The following is a 19,212-nucleotide window of genomic DNA, read 5'->3' as shown; positions in this document are numbered from 1 at the left end:
AGCGGGGCAGGGTGGCGGCGGCGGCGGGTACCCGTGCCCGCACCACACGTGCTGACACGCGACCCAATGGGCGGGCGGCGCTGTCTCTCTGGTTTGCAGGGGAGTTTGAACGGACGGATAAAGAAGTCCGCATTGGGACGGCCCCTTCCCCCGCTGGGGCCTGAGACCAAGGTGATGGTGGTGTGGGTGGAAAGCTACGACGACATCGGTGAGCGATGGAGGAGAGAGTAGCCTCAAATTAGACCAATTGCGCTGCGCCGTGTTGTTGTTCCCGCTGTAAGCGAGAATCCATTAAAGCGGCATGCCGCGTGACTTTATACAGCTCGTATGCTGCTTGAATTGTGTTTGTAAAAAAAATCGCTAATTGTATTAATGTTTCCTCCACTTATGCTGCCGCATAATGTAAATCGGTGCACTTGAATGGCCGTTAATTAATTGCACGGGAAACGATGTTTTCAGTTGTTTTTGCCACAAATAATAATTAATCCAATCTTCGCGCGCACACACACACAAATGTTCAACGGACGCATTTCAGCCCAGCGATGTTTGAACAACTGGCTTCCGCCCCTTGACACTTTGTTGCAGAGAATTTGCCGCTATCGGAACTGCTTCAAGAGACAATAACGGGGATGGAGGCGCCTGTCAACAGCAGCACCTCCGTCAGGTCTGTGTACGTGGGCAGTTGGTGGGTCCATGCAGAATCAGAATATTTATTTTGGAGCAATCCGATTAACTATGCAGCCAGTGGCTGCCTGTCGCGAGTAGCTGGTCAACTTCCAGTCCGAGTAGTCAGAATCAGCAAGAGAATCGGGCTCAGAATCAAGGTACAGTCCGTTCTGCTCGACGGCGTGTTTTCACAAAGCGAATTGGATATAACGCGATTAATATTTTTGGGGAACACGGTTTTTTTTATAACGCGTATGCGATCTGTATATAGCGTTATTGAGCGAACGGAACGACGTCGCAGCGCGAGTAGGAATAGGCGGTTGTACGGCTGCCTCGGCGTAGCGTCGCACAAGGCGGGATGCTGCTGCATGTTTCTAGGTGCTACCCACGCACCTTGTCGGCGTTTGTGCAGCCTGCATACGCATCTCACGTGTTACCGCGGACTGTGCTTTACACTGTATTATATATTATTTATTATAACGCGATTTTTCCCTAACGCGGTGTTCAACAGGAACGCAACTACCGCGTTAGAAGAGCAGCACTTGGTAGCTGGAACAGTCCAAAACGCTTTTTTTTTACCAGAATTATTTTGGCAGTCACATCTATCTTGCCTTATATTGTCAAAATAATCTTAAGATTCCTGATAATTGTTTTTTTACCCTTTTATCTGGCAACAAAACTGACACCTTTTTTTACAAGGAGTCATGTTTGCATTTACCACAATACCTGCGGTCGGAATGCAAACAAAAAACACACAACTCTGATAATGTATGCACTGTCCTGGAAATTCATTGGTCCACACCCGAGACAGCTTTTCTTAGAGCCTAGTCTCACATGGTGTTGGACCAGATGACGCCAAAAGGTGTCAGTTTTGTTGCCAGATAAAAGGCTAAAAAAACAATTATCATATTTTGCTACTGGCAAAAGAGGCTTAGGATTCCTATTTGAAGGATTATAGGAATATTTGAGTACGAGAATATCGGGTTATATAATGGAGTATCTTGTCCTCTAGTTATAGTGCCTTACAACGATAATCGCTACCCAAGCCAGGTTGGCAAAGTTCCACAAAATATCGAGTGACAATTTAAGCCCTCCCTTGTAGGCATACGATGATTACGTTCCAGATTAAATTAAATTCTTACACTCGTGACACATGCGTCGAATGAAGCGTGAATAATTATAAATGCTATTTTGCATTCATATGCGTTGTGTGAAATGTATTCCCATAGGGCCCTGCAGCCTGTAAAGATTCTACACGGACCACATTGGGGGAAAATAATAATCGGTTCTTGAAATGAATCACGACAAATAGCAAAGGGGGCGATTGAGGGACGCATGACATGAAAAATACTCGTAAAACTTCTCTCGCGTGACGTCAGTTCGATCGGCAGATTCATTTCCATTTTGCAATTGTTCATTGTTATTTTTTGCGGAAATATTGCCTTGGGCGAAGCGGTGCCGCAGTGGTTAGCGCTGTGCACTATGAGCCAGGCAACATGGGTTCGATTCCCAGGCACGGCTGACACGGGTAACAAGTTATATTTCAAGCGATCCACCACCCCCCCACCCCAATGAGAAACCTTCATCCAGCAAGCAGTAGATTGAAAAGATGCTGTAAGAAGGTAAATAACAAAATAATAAAAATATAAATGATGATTGCTTGTGTTGCAGTCGAAACGTCGTGATAATTTTATTGTTTTATATTTTTATTATTTTGTTATTTACCTTCTACGTGGCTTTACCAAAAGAACCAAGAATATGAATCCCTGCAGTCACGAAAGCTTTAAATAAAAATGCTGTAAGAAGTTGCCCCGGGCTGTGGGTTTGAACCGCGCGACCGTGTGTATGTATTCCAGGTCTGCGTCTCCGGACAAGGAAGTGCCGGTGATCTTCATCCACCCGCTGCGCACCGGGCTGTTCCGTGTGCGCCTGCAAACCTCCTCCAGCAAGTCCACGATGGCCATCCCGCTGGTGGACGGCATGGTGGTCAGCCGCCGGGCCCTCGGTGTGTGCTCGCACCAGTATTGCACGTTCACGTGTTCTGTTGGTTATTGCCAAATCAATTTTGTAATTGTCCGTGTCGTGTACTGCGCATGTCTCCTCCCGTCGTGTGCGACCTGTGGTCATCCACAATATCACACACAACGTATCATGACGCAATGCCCCGATCCACAAACACGACGGAGACGTCACAGCGATACGCCCTGCTACTCCTGTCCTGGTTATCTGGCTTGACCACCTGAATGTGAAATTGCAGTTGCTGCTCTGCTTCCTACGTCAGCCATACGAAAGAAGAAGACTGCACTTAGACATTATCGCGAGTTGTTTTAACGCTGATTTGCACTCACAACTCCATCCTAATCCTCATATCTCCAGTTATTTCCCTAGTTTGATCAATTGCAGACGTTCCGTCGTACATTGCAGTACGCTTCAATGTCTGTGGAGTTGTAATGGTTGAGACGGCTTGTGTGCGAAGCATCAGTGCTGCTCACTGTCTCCAACTTTTATTTTATTCTTCCTTATTTTTATGTTTTATATGGTTGCCTGTACGGCATCTTGAAATGCTTTTCAGCAGCTGTAAGCAATATAAATTAAAATTATCATTGTTAGGGTAAAGGGATGTACAGAAACTTGACCTGTTTATTTTATAGTGAACAAAAAAAAGAGGCAGTAAATCATAGCCACAGCAGAGAAGGAAAGTCTTGGGTCTTTATGTGCACAGCTTCTGTTTGTGGGACACGGCGTTTGGCAATTAGCACAGTTGGCTACGTACGGTGCAAAAGAAGTTCAACTTTTCTTGCTGTGGATTTCACACCTGATAATGATTGCTTGTGTTGCAGTCGAAACGTCGTGAGAATTGTATTGTTTTACATTTTAATTGTTTTATTATTTCCCTTCTACGTGACTTTACCGAAAGCACCAAGAATCAACATGCACTCGCTTACGTAATAATCCGTCTTCGCATTCTCTCGCCGTGTTCTTCGCCGGGGCAGGCTCGTTGGTGCGGCAGACGGCCGTGAATGCGTGCCGCCGCAAGCGCCTGGAGAGCGACGCGTACAGCCACCCGCACGTGCGGCGCAAGCTCAAGATCGCCGAGCTCGTAGCCAAGTACCGCAGCCGGCTCATCGAGCCCGAGTTCTACACCTCGCTCTTCCAGGAAGTTGGGATATAGCCACCCGAGCACAAACAGCGGCAGGGAGCGTGAGCAGAGGTGGGCGAGGTGGAAGTGATTGGCGGCTGCCATTGAATTTTCCTCCGCGCTCCCATCGCGCGTCTTTAAAGGACTGTGACTTTGGCGTGGCTGGTAGAAACGGAGAACCTCGGTGTCATCCATCTGGGTGGGTGAGATAGGCTTTGGCGTACGCGTCGTGACCGATGACGTAGCTCACAGCGAGGAGCCAGCCGCGCCTCCCATCCACGCACGCAGCACGCGGAACGAATGTTTGGAATAAGAGTGCGGAAGTTCAAGAATGTGATTCTGTCGGAAAACGGTCCACCGCTGCTGTCGGTGCTGGGGAGCAGGGAATGGGCGAGCGCAGACGGGAGAGGGCACTGTTGATGAGGCACAACACTTCAGCACACAGGCCCTAGCACCTGCACACTCTACTCTGCTCTGACCACCACCTCGGGTGATGCACTCACCCCACAACGCTTTGTCATGCACGAGACAAATGCAATCTGTTGTCTGATCAACCGTGAGGCTCGGAGAAAATGATTTCGCACCGCGCCACACACTCAGCAGCTGTCGCGTCTGTTACGGGATCACGTCTGCGGATTAAAGCCCCAGACACGCGGTGTGGTATTGTCACGATGGCTCCGTGGTGGGGGTGGCGGGTCGCAATTCCACAAACCCTTGCCGAGATTGCGCGCTTTAAACTTGACCTACACGGCTTCGCGTTCCGTCTCGGGCGATGGCGACGGTGCGCGAGGTGTCCACCGTGACCCGGTCTCACAGCCGTACCTGGGGCTAGACCGCTTGAGAGGGGCATTAACGCTGGGACCGTGACCACGTAGCGCCGATGGCGTGACGTCGGTTCGAGTACCGGCAGCGCCGTATCATCGTGCGTGTACGTAGAGGCACCAGGGGGGGTGGGGTGGAGGGGCGACATCTGTGGGTCCACCAGTTAGTCTCTTGCATGAATACTCCCGTGAAGAGGGTCATGCAACGAGGCCACTTTTTAAGTTTCCATGATATTGGTTTAGTTTGTTACATTCACACCACCGGCTTTGTTTTTCTCTTTTGAAGTCGCAAGCTGAGAGATATGGCCCTTATTGCGCTGGCCATTGTCAAAATAATGTGCCTCCGAGATCAGTCTTTTGGGCGCATTATTGTGATTCATCTCAACCCTCCAGCGTTATTTATGAGCAGGCTCAAACAAGAATTCACAGAAGCACTAACTTTGCTTAGCAAAAAACTGTATTCTCGTTTTGTGATAGTTGTGAAAACTAAGCTAAATTAATGATCGTTTTCACACAGGGACACTGGTGATACTAATTATTGATGCACTGTTACCTTCCAACTATTAATGGATTCCTTATCATTTCAACCACCTCTTTAAATGTTATGGGACTGTTTGTTACATTTTATCCTGGCTAAGGCGGGGGGGGGGGGCAAGAATGTTGCTCGGAGTGCTGCTGAATGAATTATCTTTTGAAAGCGTTGGGGTAGTAAAGCTGGCGCAAACCCCCGACATTTATCAGTCACCCTAGGTCTATCAAAACTGCAGTATACCGTCACAATACAACCAAATTCTCGATACAAATCAATGCCTGCCACCCAAACACAGATGCCAATTTCTTGGACTGTTTGTTTCTAAAGGGGCTTTACTCGTGGCTTTACCTACGGGTTGGCAGCTGTCTGGGTTTGACCCTTTATGCTCAGGAGCAGAAGTAGAGGTGACACTCCGCCATAGCAACCGACTCGTACCGTACAACAAGCCACCTCATGGTCGCCTGCCCCCCCCCAACCCCAAGTAGAAGAATGGATGCTGCAGCACCTACACATGCACGTGTGTTTGTGTGGGTGCGGACACACGTGCCTCCGTCTGTCAGGGCAGTCACCCTGCAGCAACAACGGAGGGCAGAGGAGCGACGCTCACAACGAGCAGAGCGCCGGGCAGCTAAAAAGTTGGCACAGTGGGTGAGCACAGTTGGTGCATCTGATGATCACGGTTGACTGCGTAGAGTGCGAAAGAAGTTCAACATGCATGCATAATACATCTGCCAGTCATCCTCGGTCAGTCAACCCATGGCACCTGGGTCTATTCCGTGACCTCCTGCCAGTGGGCCTTGGACACTTCACGTGGCCTCAAAGTGCACCTACCTAGCATGGCACATGCGCCGTGGTGACGTCCACCGCTGCTTTGTGGTGAACGGCGGTCGTGAGCTAATCTACCCTGATCCCTCATGCCCACCGACAACCTGTCCATTTGGCTTCGTAGACTCATGATCACTTTGCAGGCGCAGTTTTGCCCACGTGGCTAACTTGAATGTACGGTTACTTTCGAGTTTGTGTGGTTTGCACTTGCCTAAAGTGCAGTGCATGTCCCCAGACACCAGATGTTGTCATGTCTTATCAGTCTTAACAGTTCCCTGGACCATTCTCTCACTCCAGCGAATATACATTCTTGTGACCAATGCTTATGGATACTTTCCGAGATGCTAGCTAACCTTTATTTAACCTTTCTTTTTTTACTTTCATTGTTTCTGTCTTACATTATTTTCCTTGGGGTTATACTTGTAAGTCATCTCAGCGCGTGCAGGTTTTGTGTAGCTTAATTTCCACGTTTCGTTTAAAATATAGGAAAAGCGTCAAAAGGCCGTGTTTCCATATATATACTGTATGTCCAGGACCCTGTATGACAGTAAGTGGCTTGCGTTTTGATTCTCCCCCCCCCCCCCCCACGTTTGGATAAAGATGTCAGATATACATTATATATATTTGTTTGCACTGGATTGGCGTGCTCAATAAAGTCGACGCAATGATGATGTGCTCAATTGCGTTTGGGTTTTTAATCAATGTGTTATTCGACGCTGTAGCTTGTTTGTTTTTTTACCCGCGAAAGCGCCTAGCGAGACTTTTTTTTAAAAAGTTGTTCCGTGTGTAGTTTGCAGGAAATGTTGAGCGTTGAAAAGTTTCGACCAAGTTGTATTGTGTTGGGGGGTGGGGCGGCGGTGGGTGGGGGATGCGTCGATTTGGTGGAGTATTAAGTGAACATTCCTGCAGGGTTTCCACACTTTCTCGTCCACACTAATTAATAATGAATTGAACTCCGCATGTTTCTGCTCTCGCGCATGGCAATTCCTGTCCACGTCGTTTGCATTCCGCTCACATTTCGGTGCCACTGCGGGCAATGTCGCGTGACGTCACAATACCCCCCCCCTCTGCCCCGCCTCTTTCCTCACCACGCCTGCGTTTTTCGACGTCAGTTTAGCACGTGGTAGGCAGTCGCGACCAGGATTATCCATCAGAGGTTTTCGGGTGAGCGTAAATGTGTATCGTTAAATCCGCCACCACCCGACACAGCCAATTAGTAAGGGTTGTCACGTAAACAGAACGTGCCAATTCGTCACTAGTGCGGTAACACCCGGTGTGTTGGAGAAGAAACAACCCACATTTACAATTCGAGTACGACGAAATAACGTCATCTTTCCTCCATCTCACCCGTGTCGCGTGACGTCAAAGCCTCCCCGCGCCCCCCCCCCCCCGTGCCTGGTGACGTCTCCCCTCTCCTCACCGCAATCTCGCGTGACGTCATCGCCTGTCTGACCCAATTCGCCAGTCGCGTTGACAAACCCCTACGAAACCTACCTCTCGTGACGTCATCGACCGTCCAACTCTATCGTGACGTACCCATCCGCTCCATGACCTGACGTCATCACCCATCTAACCGACCCAGGTCTCGTGACGTCATCCCCGCCTCCACATCCGCGTGTCGTGACATCATCCCAAACTGGCGTGACGTAGGCACTCGTCCATCAGCTCCACTTCAGCCCAATAAGAATCTTTATAAAATGTGACTTAAAACTTTCGTGACTGCAGGAATTCATATTCTATGGTTATTTCGATAAAGTCACGTAGATAGAAAATAATAATAAAATAAAGTTATTTCGGTAAAGTCACGTAGAAGGAAATTAATAAAAGAATACAAATAAAACAATTAAATTCTTACGACGTTTCGATTGCAACACAAGCAATCGTCATCAGGTGTGAAACCACAGCAAGACATTTTTTAAATAAAAACATGAATTTTGATTTAAAGCTTTCGTGACTGCAGGGATTCATATTATTGGTCCTTTCGCTAAAGTCACGTAGAATGGCAACAATAAAATTACAAAAAGAATACTGGACAGTATTAACAAAACATGCGTTTACTTTACGACTTGCCACGTGGTTCCGGGTGGAGGGTGGGAGGAGTTTGCGGGGAGGGGCGGGGAAGTTGCGTGATCACGTGACTCCCCCCCCAACAACTCCTCCCACTCTAAAAGTCTGCGCATGCGCAGTGCAGGAATCGGGCGAAGTGGTTGATCGTGTTGCCCGCGTGGTGGTCGGTGGCTCGAGTTTCGTCGTCGGCGTCGTTTTCTCTTCCCCCGTCGTCGTCGTCGTCATGTCGTACGCCTACCTCTTCAAGTACATCATCATCGGGGACACGGGTGAGTGAGAGCAAGAGCGAGCGAGCGAGCCACTCTCCTCGTGGCGGGCACGGCGGCTCCCGTGCCGGCCTCGATAACAATGCCCGTGTTTAACACGCGGAGTCGTGGGTTCGTTGTCGGCTTTTCGCCACTAATGTTGTTCGCAATAAAGGTATATTTGATTTTATTTGAGGGGGTTTGATGTTGTAATTGTGTCGTCTAACCCGCCACCACTCGACCACGTTGTACTCTGAATTGTTAATGCTGTGTGGTTTTACTCTCCAATGCGCCGGTGTGCTAAATGAGTCCCTCGTTAGCACGTTTTTTTTAATTACTTTACTTAACAAACCTTAGTAAATGTTGGTGGCGGGTTTAACGACGAGTTTATATTTACGCGATCTCACCCATCCTCAAATGAAACCCACGTCTGTTATGAACAAAGCCTCAGATTCCGTAGCGCGGATAAGCGATGGCGATGTCGATGCGAGGTGGGAATTTTGAGTGGCACGCAATTGAACGGACTGGGGCTTTGTTCGTCTGCAGTGAACAATTCCACACGTGGCCGCTGAAAAAGGGCCATCGCCCGAAACGTCGCCGATTATATTTGTTAAGGGAGGGGGGGGCACGGCACCTGGGTCTGACCTGTGACCTCCTGCCAGCGAGCCTTCGACAACGCTTCACGTGGCTTCAAGAGTGCACCTAGCCTGGCACGGGAGTCGCGGTGACGTCCACCGCCACTTCGTGGTGAATGATTGCTGCTGTTGTTGTTGACGACACAGTCTCTGGGTCTTCTCTCTCGAATAATTTGAGCTCTATTTGGAGAATACTGTACTGTTAATGAATCAGTGCTGCGCGGTTGACAACACAAAATCTCAACACATTCGTCAATGGCATTGCTTTAAAATACATCTTAAGATGTGACGTTTTTGGGGCAATTGCCCTTAATAGCACATCATCATCTGGCGTCGTGAAGGCAGTGTCACTGACGGACCTGTTGTGTTTACTTAAGAGAATAAGGGCGTTTGGGAAAAATGGATTACACACATTTAAATATTCCTTTCAAAATACCGTATCATCACATCTTAACCAAGGCCATGGAATGTACACACCCGTCCTTTTATGTTCAATACACGCAATTCGACACTGTACATATAGTGAATGAGGGCGACAATGTTCTTGAGTAATGTACCGTGCTTCGAATTATAAATCCAGTTCGTGTCTTTGAGTGGGGGGGGGGCCATGCTATGAATGTGGTGACCTTATCTCATACGTTCATCTATGAATGTTGAACTTCTTTCGCACCCTACGTAGCCAACCGTAGTCGCAGTGGTTTGACGAAAGGTCTTGCAGTGTACAAGTCAATTAAGCCTATTGGTAACCCCCACTGAGTTAACATCTGTGACGTTGGCTCGTAAAACGTCTGCAGTTACAACCTAATTGCGTCCATATTTGCCATCGCTCTCCATTGAACGGAGCGTTACATAACAAGTGAAATTACCCACTGCGAGAAGCTGTGGATTGGCAAGCAACAGCAGGTGGGTTGGTCGATTGAGCTTGACGTTGTTGACCTGCAAGCTAATTTTACCGTGTTTTTCTCTTGTCACTTGCACCAAAAATATGTTGGCCATTGTGGACATAATTATCTTTTCGAGTTGGGAGAGGGCTAAGTCAATAAACGCGTGGGATGTACTCATTTAAAATGCATCCAAAAATAGACACATGTATTCGGTTGAAAGGCTGGTTTGAATACACGATATTTTTTCATTTTTTGCGTATGACAATATGTTGAAGCTAATACCAATATCAAAGTCTGCCACGAGAGGGCTTTCAGGAGAGATTTCGTGTAGTTTTGCTATTCCTGCGTTGAAAGAGTGATCACAATCGCACTGAGGCTTTGCTTTAATTTCCTTTCATGGACAAGGTTTAAAAGTTTTGATTTAAAGCTTTCGTGACAGCAGTGATTCATATTCTTGGTTCTTTCGATAAAGTCACGTAGAAGGGAAATAATAAAATAATACACATATAAAACAATAAAAAAATTCTCACGACGTTTCGACTGCAACACAAGCAATCATCAGGAGTATATATAAATGGGGACATAACAGTCGATGATCAGCAGGTCACATAGGGTGGGGTAAGTGTAGATAATCCTCGTTTTTCAAAGATGTCTTACCAGCATGGTAGAGTAGATAAGACACCTTCTACGCCAGTGTTCTTCATTGCAAAACCAGTGGGCCACTAGCCTTTAGTGCGCTCCCTAACAATACACAAATAGTGAAAACACCCCCCCCCCCCATAATCATGCGGTCACAAACCCAATGGATTCAAATGTGTGGCGGCCCTCACATCGATGTCTTATCGGCGAAAGTGTCCCCCTCTGAAAATGAGTGAAGAACACTGCATGACAGGGGCTGGCTTGAGCACCCTCCAGTGGAGGTCCATGTGTTAGAAACTGAAAGGCTGCACCGTTTTGTGTGTTTTAAATCCAATCTGCGCATGCGTGTTTCTGGATTGTGCATGCGTGTGTTCGTTTCAGGGGTGGGAAAGTCGTGCCTGTTGCTTCAGTTCACAGACAAAAGATTTCAGCCGGTCCATGACCTCACCATCGGTAAGCCCAGGATGGGATTGCACAATCACGCTCGAACTTAGTGCGGTTGCAAGCCAGTTAACATGCAATGTGTCAAAAGTTCACAATAGGCATTTAACTATTCATTTGCACAATCCAGGTCACTATTTGATTTAAGAATCTTGTTTTGTCTAGTTTCTATTCTCATGTTAGTTTCTGTTCCCTCTCATTCCAATTAACTTAAAGGTAACGTTTCATGCAATATGCATGAAAAATAAATAAAGCACAAATTAATGCAAGCTTTAAACTCAATTTGAATGCAATTGTTAAATGCTTATTTCCTCACACAGGGCAACAGCAGCACATAATACTTAACACCATCCTCATGAACATGAAAACATAAAAATCTCCTGTCAATCGATTGCTGGATTAGGGCCTCCTTGCCAATCATGGGGGTTGTTTGACCAAACTTCACCACGCTGGTCAGAACACGTTGATCATTTACCTTTAAATTCACCTTGCACAAAACAAACGGACAAAGTTAACATTTTGGGAAATAAAGCCTCTGCTGTAAATGTTGGTGAGTGATATAGACTACCATATCTACATTATAATTAACAATTCTGTCAACATTGCAGCAATTGTAGGGTTGATTTCATTTACAGATGCTTTCATTGCACAGCCTATATGAATAAATAAAAAGCCTCGCTCATTTTAAGTGCCAAGCACTTTATCTTTGACAGCAAGACACACACACACACACACCCCGCATGCTTTTTGCCAGGAGTTTGGAAACATTAAAATCTGGGCTTATAACGTCCCTCCGGAAGACCGGCGTGGCTATTTTTCTCAGCGTGTGGTGGTGATGTGCGTTGATGTGCCTGCCAGGTGTCGAGTTTGGGGCCCGCATGATCGCCATCGGCGGCAAGCAAGTCAAGCTGCAGATCTGGGACACGGTATGTCTCTCGATTCTGTTTGCCTAATGAATAGAGTGCTCTCTGCGGCCTCCACTATGGCGCTCAACATTAAGTCGGCTATAGAGGTTTTACTTAAATCATTTATGGCCATTACGACAGCGGTCGTGGCAATCTACCACTTTAAAGGTAGCGGGATACACACGAGAGGAATTCTCAATGGTTAAGGGCAGCTTAATTTTTCTAGGAAATATTTTCCTGGATTACCAAAGTAGGCACGTAGGTATGAAACTAGTAGCCATAGCGAGAGGCAAACTAGCGCATGGTATGCCCAGCTCCTAAAGATACTGTTAATATTAACCCGTGGTTATGGCGAGGGGTCCACTTGAACGCAATCACACACCATAGAAGCCATTTCTTGTCATGGGCAGCAGCGGGCAGTCAGGAGCTGCTGATTGCGCTGTAACGTGCAGCTGCTTGAATCGTGAAGCTGTTTAAATCATGAAGCTGTTTGTGTGACGCGCACGTGGTGGTGTGTAGGCCGGGCAGGAGTCATTCCGCTCCATCACGCGCTCCTACTACCGCGGAGCAGCCGGGGCCCTGCTCGTCTATGACATCACCAGGTGTGACACTCCTCCACAGCCCGGCCTGCCAGAAAGGGCCTAACTTTTTTTCTCGAAAAAATTTCCTTTTCAAGGCATGTGGGTAACCTTCACTCATGACCGCGTGAGAGCTAACTGCTTATCTGTTGATCCTTTTTTTGAGGCTTTCCAACTACGGAAGAAAGTGTTGATGCATTGGCTATGTGCATTCACTTGAAACGGGGGAGGCATAAGAATTCTCAAAATATGATCCATTATCAAACGGTAGCATAAAGTATTTTTGCAACTTGCCCAATTGAAAACTGGTTAAATAGATTACAGGGTTGCTGAAAGCGTTTTGACACCAAAACCAGAGCAGAAAGGAAATGTACAAAGGTATTTTCCCTCGACAGCTACCCATTGGCTTCCCTAATGGTAATTAAATACCACTTCAGACAAACGCATGTTGGACAGCGGAACACACAATCCATGTTCTTAGGTTTTTTTGGTGAAGTCACGTCGGTAAAAAATGAAAATTAATAAAAAAATTAATTAAATTAAAAATCACGACGTTTCGGAGGCAACACAAGCTTCCGTCTTCAGGTGGAACCGTCACAGCACGATTGCTGTATCACACAATCCATGCTTATGCATTTTTCCCCGAACAGTTTTTTTATGAATCTATTTTGCCACGGCTGTTACTTCGGGGTGCAGGAGAGACACGTTCAACCACCTGACAGCGTGGCTGGAGGACGCCCGGCAGCACTCCAACTCCAACATGGTTATCATGCTCATCGGCAACAAGAGGTGACTGCAGAATGGGGCACGTGGGCAGGACATGTGTGGGGGAGGGGGGCCGCATGTTTGACCTGCACTCTCTAGCATGTGAAAGCTGATTACCACAATTACTCGACTCAATTATGTGGGGGTGATGGCAGCAAGTTGTGGCCTGGATAAAGCAGACATTGCATTGATCATGGCTAAAAGGTGATCCTATTCAGTAATTAAGTACTAGAAAAATAAACTATCCAACTAGGAAGAGTAGGCCAAATACCATCTACAGGTGTTCTCTTAAGTTTCCAGTTATAGCAGCCTTTGAACCAGCAGTGGCATGAACTTGTAATTGCAGGGACTGTACCTTCCCTGAGCTAGAACAAAAAAAAACTTGCATTAGCGACAACAATTTACATGAATGTGCATTGATTGAGAGCTGCATTTAACGGCGCCACCGCCTTTGCTTGCCCAGTGACCTGGAGTCGCGCCGCGAGGTGAAGCGCGAGGAAGGGGAGGCGTTTGCGCGCGAGCACGGCCTCGTCTTCATGGAGACATCGGCCAAGACGGCGACGAACGTTGAGGAGGTAAGGACCCACAATGACAAAGATCCCCCCCTCTTTATAGCCTTAACAGACTGTGGGGGCAAGTGCTGTTAGCGAGTAGCACCGATGAAGGCCGTGCACTGTGGCACACGACGGGGTGGGTGGCCAGCACCACGCCCGCATAGCCTGTCTCCCTAGCAGCGGCAATGTTTACACACTGCACCAGCTACTCATGAGGCTGAGTCAACTGAAGGACCCACGCCCACACACAGGCTCTCCTTCCATGCAAGCCAGGCACGTGTTCACATGCCAGTTGACTCGTGTATAAATGCTTTAAATTGCGTTTATTTGAACAAATCTCCAAACAGAAAAGTAAAACGAGGGTGGGGAAACCTACTGCTCACAAATTATATTCAGTCTTCACATTGCGCCAATAAAATGTGTGGCGTTAACCTTCCTCCACCTGACACAGCACATTAAGGTTGTCACTTGACCAGACATGCCAAATCATTTCTGCTTCAGCACACTTATGTTGGAAAGCAATACACAACATTTAACAGCTGGGTATGACGTTTCGCTGCTAGTTACAACCAGAATTGTGAAAATGTCCTCCAGCCTTGGGACTTAAGACGGGGGGGCGGTGTGATGTCATCAACGTGCACCCACAAAAATAACTTAAAAATTATATTGCTCAAGAAAACCTACATGTTAAATTTAGCAAACATCTTGGTTCTTTTGGTAAAGTCAAGTAGAAGGGAAGTAATAAAATAATAGAAATAAAACATAAAATAATGCTCACGACGTTTCGGCCACAACGCAAGCAGCCGTCCTCACCTGCTTGCGTTGTGGCCGAAACGTCGTGAGAATAATTTTATTATGTTTTATTTTTATTATTTTATTACTTCCCTTCTACGTGACTTTACCGAAAGAACCAAGAAGATGAATCTCTGCAGTCACGAAAGCTTTAAATCGAAATTTAGCAAACATCTTATCGGCACCAATAGATAGCAGTTCACCGCAAAGGGCCTACTGATTGCATTACTTTTTGCCTCATCAGTAGGGATACCAGTAGAGGTGTGTGGTGTCTCTGAAAGTCCTATTCAGCCCTCAGTATAGACAAGGTTTCCCCACCCCTGATGTAAAGCGTCATTGACGGCATAAAGGGAAACAACAATGATTACTTACAATCTTTTAACACGCGTAGTATAATACAAAGTTAATCTTATGCACCTGTGTTCCTGTTACTGCAGGCCTTCATCAACACGGCGCGGGAAATCTACGAGAAGATCCAGGAAGGCGTGTTTGACGTCAACAATGAGGTAACCTCTCAAACTTTTAGACTTTTTGAGGTCAGAATTGCCGCTTTTTTTTTAGTTACCCATCATATGCATTTGTGACTTCTCACAGCCGGAAGATTTAAACCATGCACCAGTTACTAAATATCACCCCATGAGAGTCTAAATTTGCCCGAGTGTTGGTCAGGCTGGATACGGAAGTTTGGCCACCAACTTTGATTTTCATGTAGCGAACGTGTTTAGAGAAAAGGATACACCACTGACGATATCGAGCAAGTTGCATGCCTGTAATCATCATTGGAACGATTCCTGTGAGAAAAATAATCACGAATCGGATCCTCTATTCTATTGCCTCCACTTCCACATGAAAAGCCAGATTTGAATAACCTAATTGGCATTGGTTATATTCAACAACTTTAATTCCACTGTTATATCCTCCAGAGATTATAAGACCAGCGTTTGTATCCCAGAATCTGCTCTGTCGTAAATTTCTAATTTAAACAATTTTCTCGCTTTTGTTCTAGAATGTATGTGGGGCAAGTCCTCTTATTTACGTTTGGGATACATCCCTGGAAAACGCAATGTTAGGCAAAACAATTTAAATCGAAGCCTATTTTACAATTGGCTTGACAATATAAAGTTAGGATACGTTCCTGGGGATAAAAAAATTTGGTAAATTAAAAAAAGTAACAATCTGACAAAAGATACCCTAGAAGGTGTTGTATAACAAGTTACATTAGTTAACACAGTACTCATTAGAAATGATAGCAGAGATGATATTTGGAGGCCTGCTGTGGGGTGGGGTAATGCTGTAGACACCGTGGTGCCCCGCCTCGTCGCTTGCCCTGCTCAGATTCTTGCGTTATTTTCGTAAAATATTTCTCAAACAACCTTGGGAGTGAATTCATCCATTTTCCCCGAATTCGTTGGCACTGGTATAGTCAAACGTAGAGGACTCAGTAATTTTTTCAAGGATAAAAGTACATCAAAGATTTGGTGTGGGTGTTACTCCTTACCCCAGCACCTGCAATTGGCAAGGTTGGCTGTGTTACAAGAACGTGTCTTATAATCTGGAAAGTACAGTAACAGCTATATGAACGTGGCTAGCTGTGAGCAGCAACATTGACATCTATGGAGGTAGAGTCACTGCCCGAGATACAAGTCCGTCACACAACCATATCTATTGCACAGTATCAATACAGCCACAGGCTAAACGGATGTCCATGCTCCCCACATCCTACTCTGTAGTATTCCTTCCATTTGTTTAATATGTCTAGACATGTGATGGTATTTAGATCCCATTTAAGCTGAAATTCGTATTGTCATTACATCCCTAGCACTGCCACATCTTGTGCAGCGTAGGCACCTCATCTTGAGAGTGTGTATATGCTTCTTGCCTGTGTGTGTGCGCGTGTTGCACCTGGCTATGCTTCAGGCAAACGGGATAAAGATTGGGCCACAGCAGCTTGGAGCTACACCCAGCGGCGGGCAGGGTCGGCCAGCTGGGTCGACGGGTGGCAGTGATGGGTGCTGCTGACTGCCTGAAACAAACACACACACACTTACACCTCATGGACAACACTGCCAATTTACAGTCCCACACACTGCCACACTACACCTGAAAGCCTGCACAAAACTTTTGGGGCGTGCACTGCTAGCGAGCTACTATGAAGGCTGACATTGAAGGGGTGATTTAGCACGCACCACACCCCGGCCACCTTTGTCTCCTCAATGCCATTGTTTACACAACATACCAGGTATTCACTTGAGGCCGAGTCAACCTAGGGGAGGTCCAGGACCAGCTCAACTGGTTTGTAGTGAAATGTCTACTGCCAAGCCACAGCTGGTCACATGAGGTAAGGGAAATCCTCTCCTCGCGAAACAACCACCCCATTACTCAGGGCATGTTGCAGTGATGAAGGGACGAAGACGAGTTCAGATATTTGCCACTGATGATACCAGTGAGCGGGAATCAAACGGGGGTGGCCGGGTTCGTAGCACCAGTGTGCTAAACACTGCAACCACTCCCAACCCATCCGCCACTACACATACCTGCGCAAGTGTAAATCTGTGACTTGTCACACCTGGTGCTGTATTAGTTACCCCTGAACACACATTATGTCGTGATCCAGGCAAGGAAGTAACACACATTTTCCTTGAACTTAAACCTTAAGTCATTCCGTGGACTTTTGCTGGCCTACAACTTTGCCTGTTGTGTAAAAGAAAAAGCCAGTGTTTGCATCCTGCTACTGGAACTCAATTGCCTGTCACAATTACTTCTGTGCCTGTTCACAACTAAACTTAATCCCTCATACCACTGTAGGTTTTCACGGCCATGCTGTATAACTTTCCAACGTTTTCAGATTGTACCGAGTGTTGTTCGGCATTGTATGACATTCTGTTCCGCGTACTGGGAGCTTCAGGAACACAAGCAGCTCGCTTTCGTACCATGATACGGCATTGCCGGCGGCTGCTGGTGGTGTAGCCGATTGACGCCGTTTCGCTCAACTCTGACAGAGGCCAGCTGATGTTACCTTTGCTACGTCTGGGAGGAAACCCAGTTACCCAGAGAAAGTTCACCGTGCAGACGAGGGTAAACAACATGAGGTACAACCTGAATACAAATTGGAGAATTAATTACCTTCAATGGAAATCCTGAGCAGGAAGGGGGGACCCCTGACACTCACACTGTAGGCAATGGAGAGCACAGAACCCACCACCCACGTGGCCACTACATCTCGATGTATATTTTACTTGGAATATAATTTTAATTGTACGAGTGGGTTTTTTTTTTAATGATGCACTGATGTACCTTTTATTAATAACAGCTCACTCCTTGAGGTAAGGCGTGGAGGGTGGTTGGACACAGTCTCATAGCGAGCCCAGCGCTAGCTAGCACGCAGGCAATGCCCCCTCCCTGCAGCTGATAACGGTTGCTTTTGTTTACGTGACGGTATATTTGTTGACTCGTGTGTTTCTTGTTTGCCTTTTTGTCAACAAGTATTAAAAAGCGTTAAGTTACTCACTCGTGTGTGGCTCTGATGATGGTTCGTTTCACTACCTTGGTGACTGCACACATTCATTTAGGTTCTTATTTTGCTGAAGGAATCTTAAAATGAAACCCGCTTTTAACTTCGAATGTAACGCAGATGGTGCGATTAATTTAATTGACGTTCCCTGTATCTTTTGACTTGTAAGATGGTTACATTTCACATTTATATCCTTATTTTATAAGCACCATTGTTACCATGTAACAAGGTTTCACTTTAAGTAGAAACATTTTTATAGATTTCATACCTGTAAGTTCTATATATGTCATTTAAAAGACTGATAAACCACTTTAGTCTAATGCCTTTTTAACAAAAACCTTTACATTCTAAACATGGCCTAGCAGTAGCACGTTCACCGTTTGTTGCAGAAGTTCACGGTTCAGATCCAGCGGCCGCCCTGATTACTGTGTGGGTGTAATAACCACTAATATTACGCACAGTCTACTCCACGTCCACAATGGACGTTACAGACCCTGTGACGTCGTTCGCAAGAGTCGTGTGTTGTCGTTAGGGTCCAAATTTTCAAAATTCGCAATTTAACTGCCAGTTACTAAATTGTGACTACACATCAATCATTTTCCCCGACTGGCAAATAAACGCTCCAGGTTACTTGCAAATAAGACTATCCTGGCCTCTTGAATTCTCACCAAGTTAAACAAAATAAACTTGACTGCTTGGGCACCTACGTGCATAAAATTAAGCTTTTGTATTTTTTGTTAGCAAATCTGCCACACACCCACAAACTACATTTATATATTTGCACCGATATAACTGCTCGAAATTAAGAGATAATTTCATGTCCATCGAATCAAATCGCGGGGGTTATTTCCCACGTGTGTCAAACGAACCTGATTGGGGCTGCGGGTCCCATCGTGGTCGCGGCCACACATCCACCTCGTCACAGCTGCGAGAAGAGCTGAGCAGCATCCTCCACATTGGGTGCCTGCACAGGAGCCGCCCTCTGCCGCGTGATCTACAACAACCACCACCACCACGTGCACACTGTTCATGAAGGTGTTTGGGTGACACCTGTCCCTGCTTGAGGCTGTTTAGCTGAGCATGCACACAATTCATATCCTAGTGATAGGTTTTTACCCTTTCACCTGGTACAAAAACTGACACCTTTATACAAGGCATCATGTTTGCAATAACCACAACACAAGCAGTCAAATTGCAAACAAAAATAAACAAC

The 19,212-nt window shown here is 46.4% G+C and overlaps 3 protein-coding genes across 11 annotated transcripts in view; 2 read left to right on the top strand and 1 right to left on the bottom strand.

Moving 5' to 3' along the window:
• The window catches only part of RALGAPB (Ral GTPase activating protein non-catalytic subunit beta), a 56,173-nt gene extending 49,510 nt beyond the window's left edge, over nt 1-6,663 (top strand). For 4 of the 7 annotated variants that reach the window (XM_078613762.1, XM_078613760.1, XM_078613756.1 and 1 more), the window contains 4 exons: nt 100-208; nt 586-670; nt 2,523-2,671; nt 3,660-6,663. In XM_078613762.1, the coding sequence (XP_078469888.1) occupies nt 100-208; nt 586-670; nt 2,523-2,671; nt 3,660-3,838 (522 nt within the window). In that variant the 3' untranslated portion in view covers nt 3,839-6,663. The remainder of the gene's footprint in view (nt 1-99; nt 209-585; nt 671-2,522; nt 2,672-3,659) is intronic. The other 3 variants (XM_078613761.1, XM_078613759.1, XM_078613758.1) reach the window with 1 other exon arrangement.
• The window catches only part of RBIS (ribosomal biogenesis factor), a 575,724-nt gene that overhangs the window by 550,622 nt on the left and 5,890 nt on the right, over nt 1-19,212 (bottom strand). Inside the window, exons 4-5 of one of the 3 annotated variants that reach the window (XM_078613764.1) lie at nt 18,869-18,993; nt 14,003-16,511 (exon numbers count right to left, since the gene is read on the bottom strand). In XM_078613764.1, coding sequence (XP_078469890.1) covers nt 18,919-18,993 — 75 coding nt within the window. In that variant the 3' untranslated portion in view covers nt 14,003-16,511; nt 18,869-18,918. Of the gene's footprint in view, nt 1-14,002; nt 16,512-18,868; nt 18,994-19,212 lie in introns of those variants that run through there. The other 2 variants (XM_078613765.1, XM_078613766.1) reach the window with 2 other exon arrangements.
• LOC144732304 (ras-related protein Rab-2A-like) lies at nt 8,098-17,991 on the top strand. The gene is made up of 8 exons (XM_078613763.1): nt 8,098-8,319; nt 10,835-10,906; nt 11,753-11,820; nt 12,319-12,401; nt 13,074-13,166; nt 13,606-13,717; nt 14,926-14,994; nt 16,406-17,991. The coding sequence occupies exons 1-8, from the start codon at nt 8,274-8,276 to the stop codon at nt 16,505-16,507; spliced, it is 645 nt and encodes a 214-aa protein (XP_078469889.1). The 5' UTR covers nt 8,098-8,273; the 3' UTR covers nt 16,508-17,991.

The sequence above is a fragment of the Lampetra planeri genome, chromosome 42 (genome assembly GCF_965212315.1).
Source record: "Lampetra planeri chromosome 42, kcLamPlan1.2.h2, whole genome shotgun sequence".
In the NCBI taxonomy this organism is placed as follows: Eukaryota; Metazoa; Chordata; class Hyperoartia; order Petromyzontiformes; family Petromyzontidae; genus Lampetra; species Lampetra planeri.
Note: the sequence above shows the minus strand (reverse complement) of the source record. Positions and strands in the feature narration are given on the sequence as shown.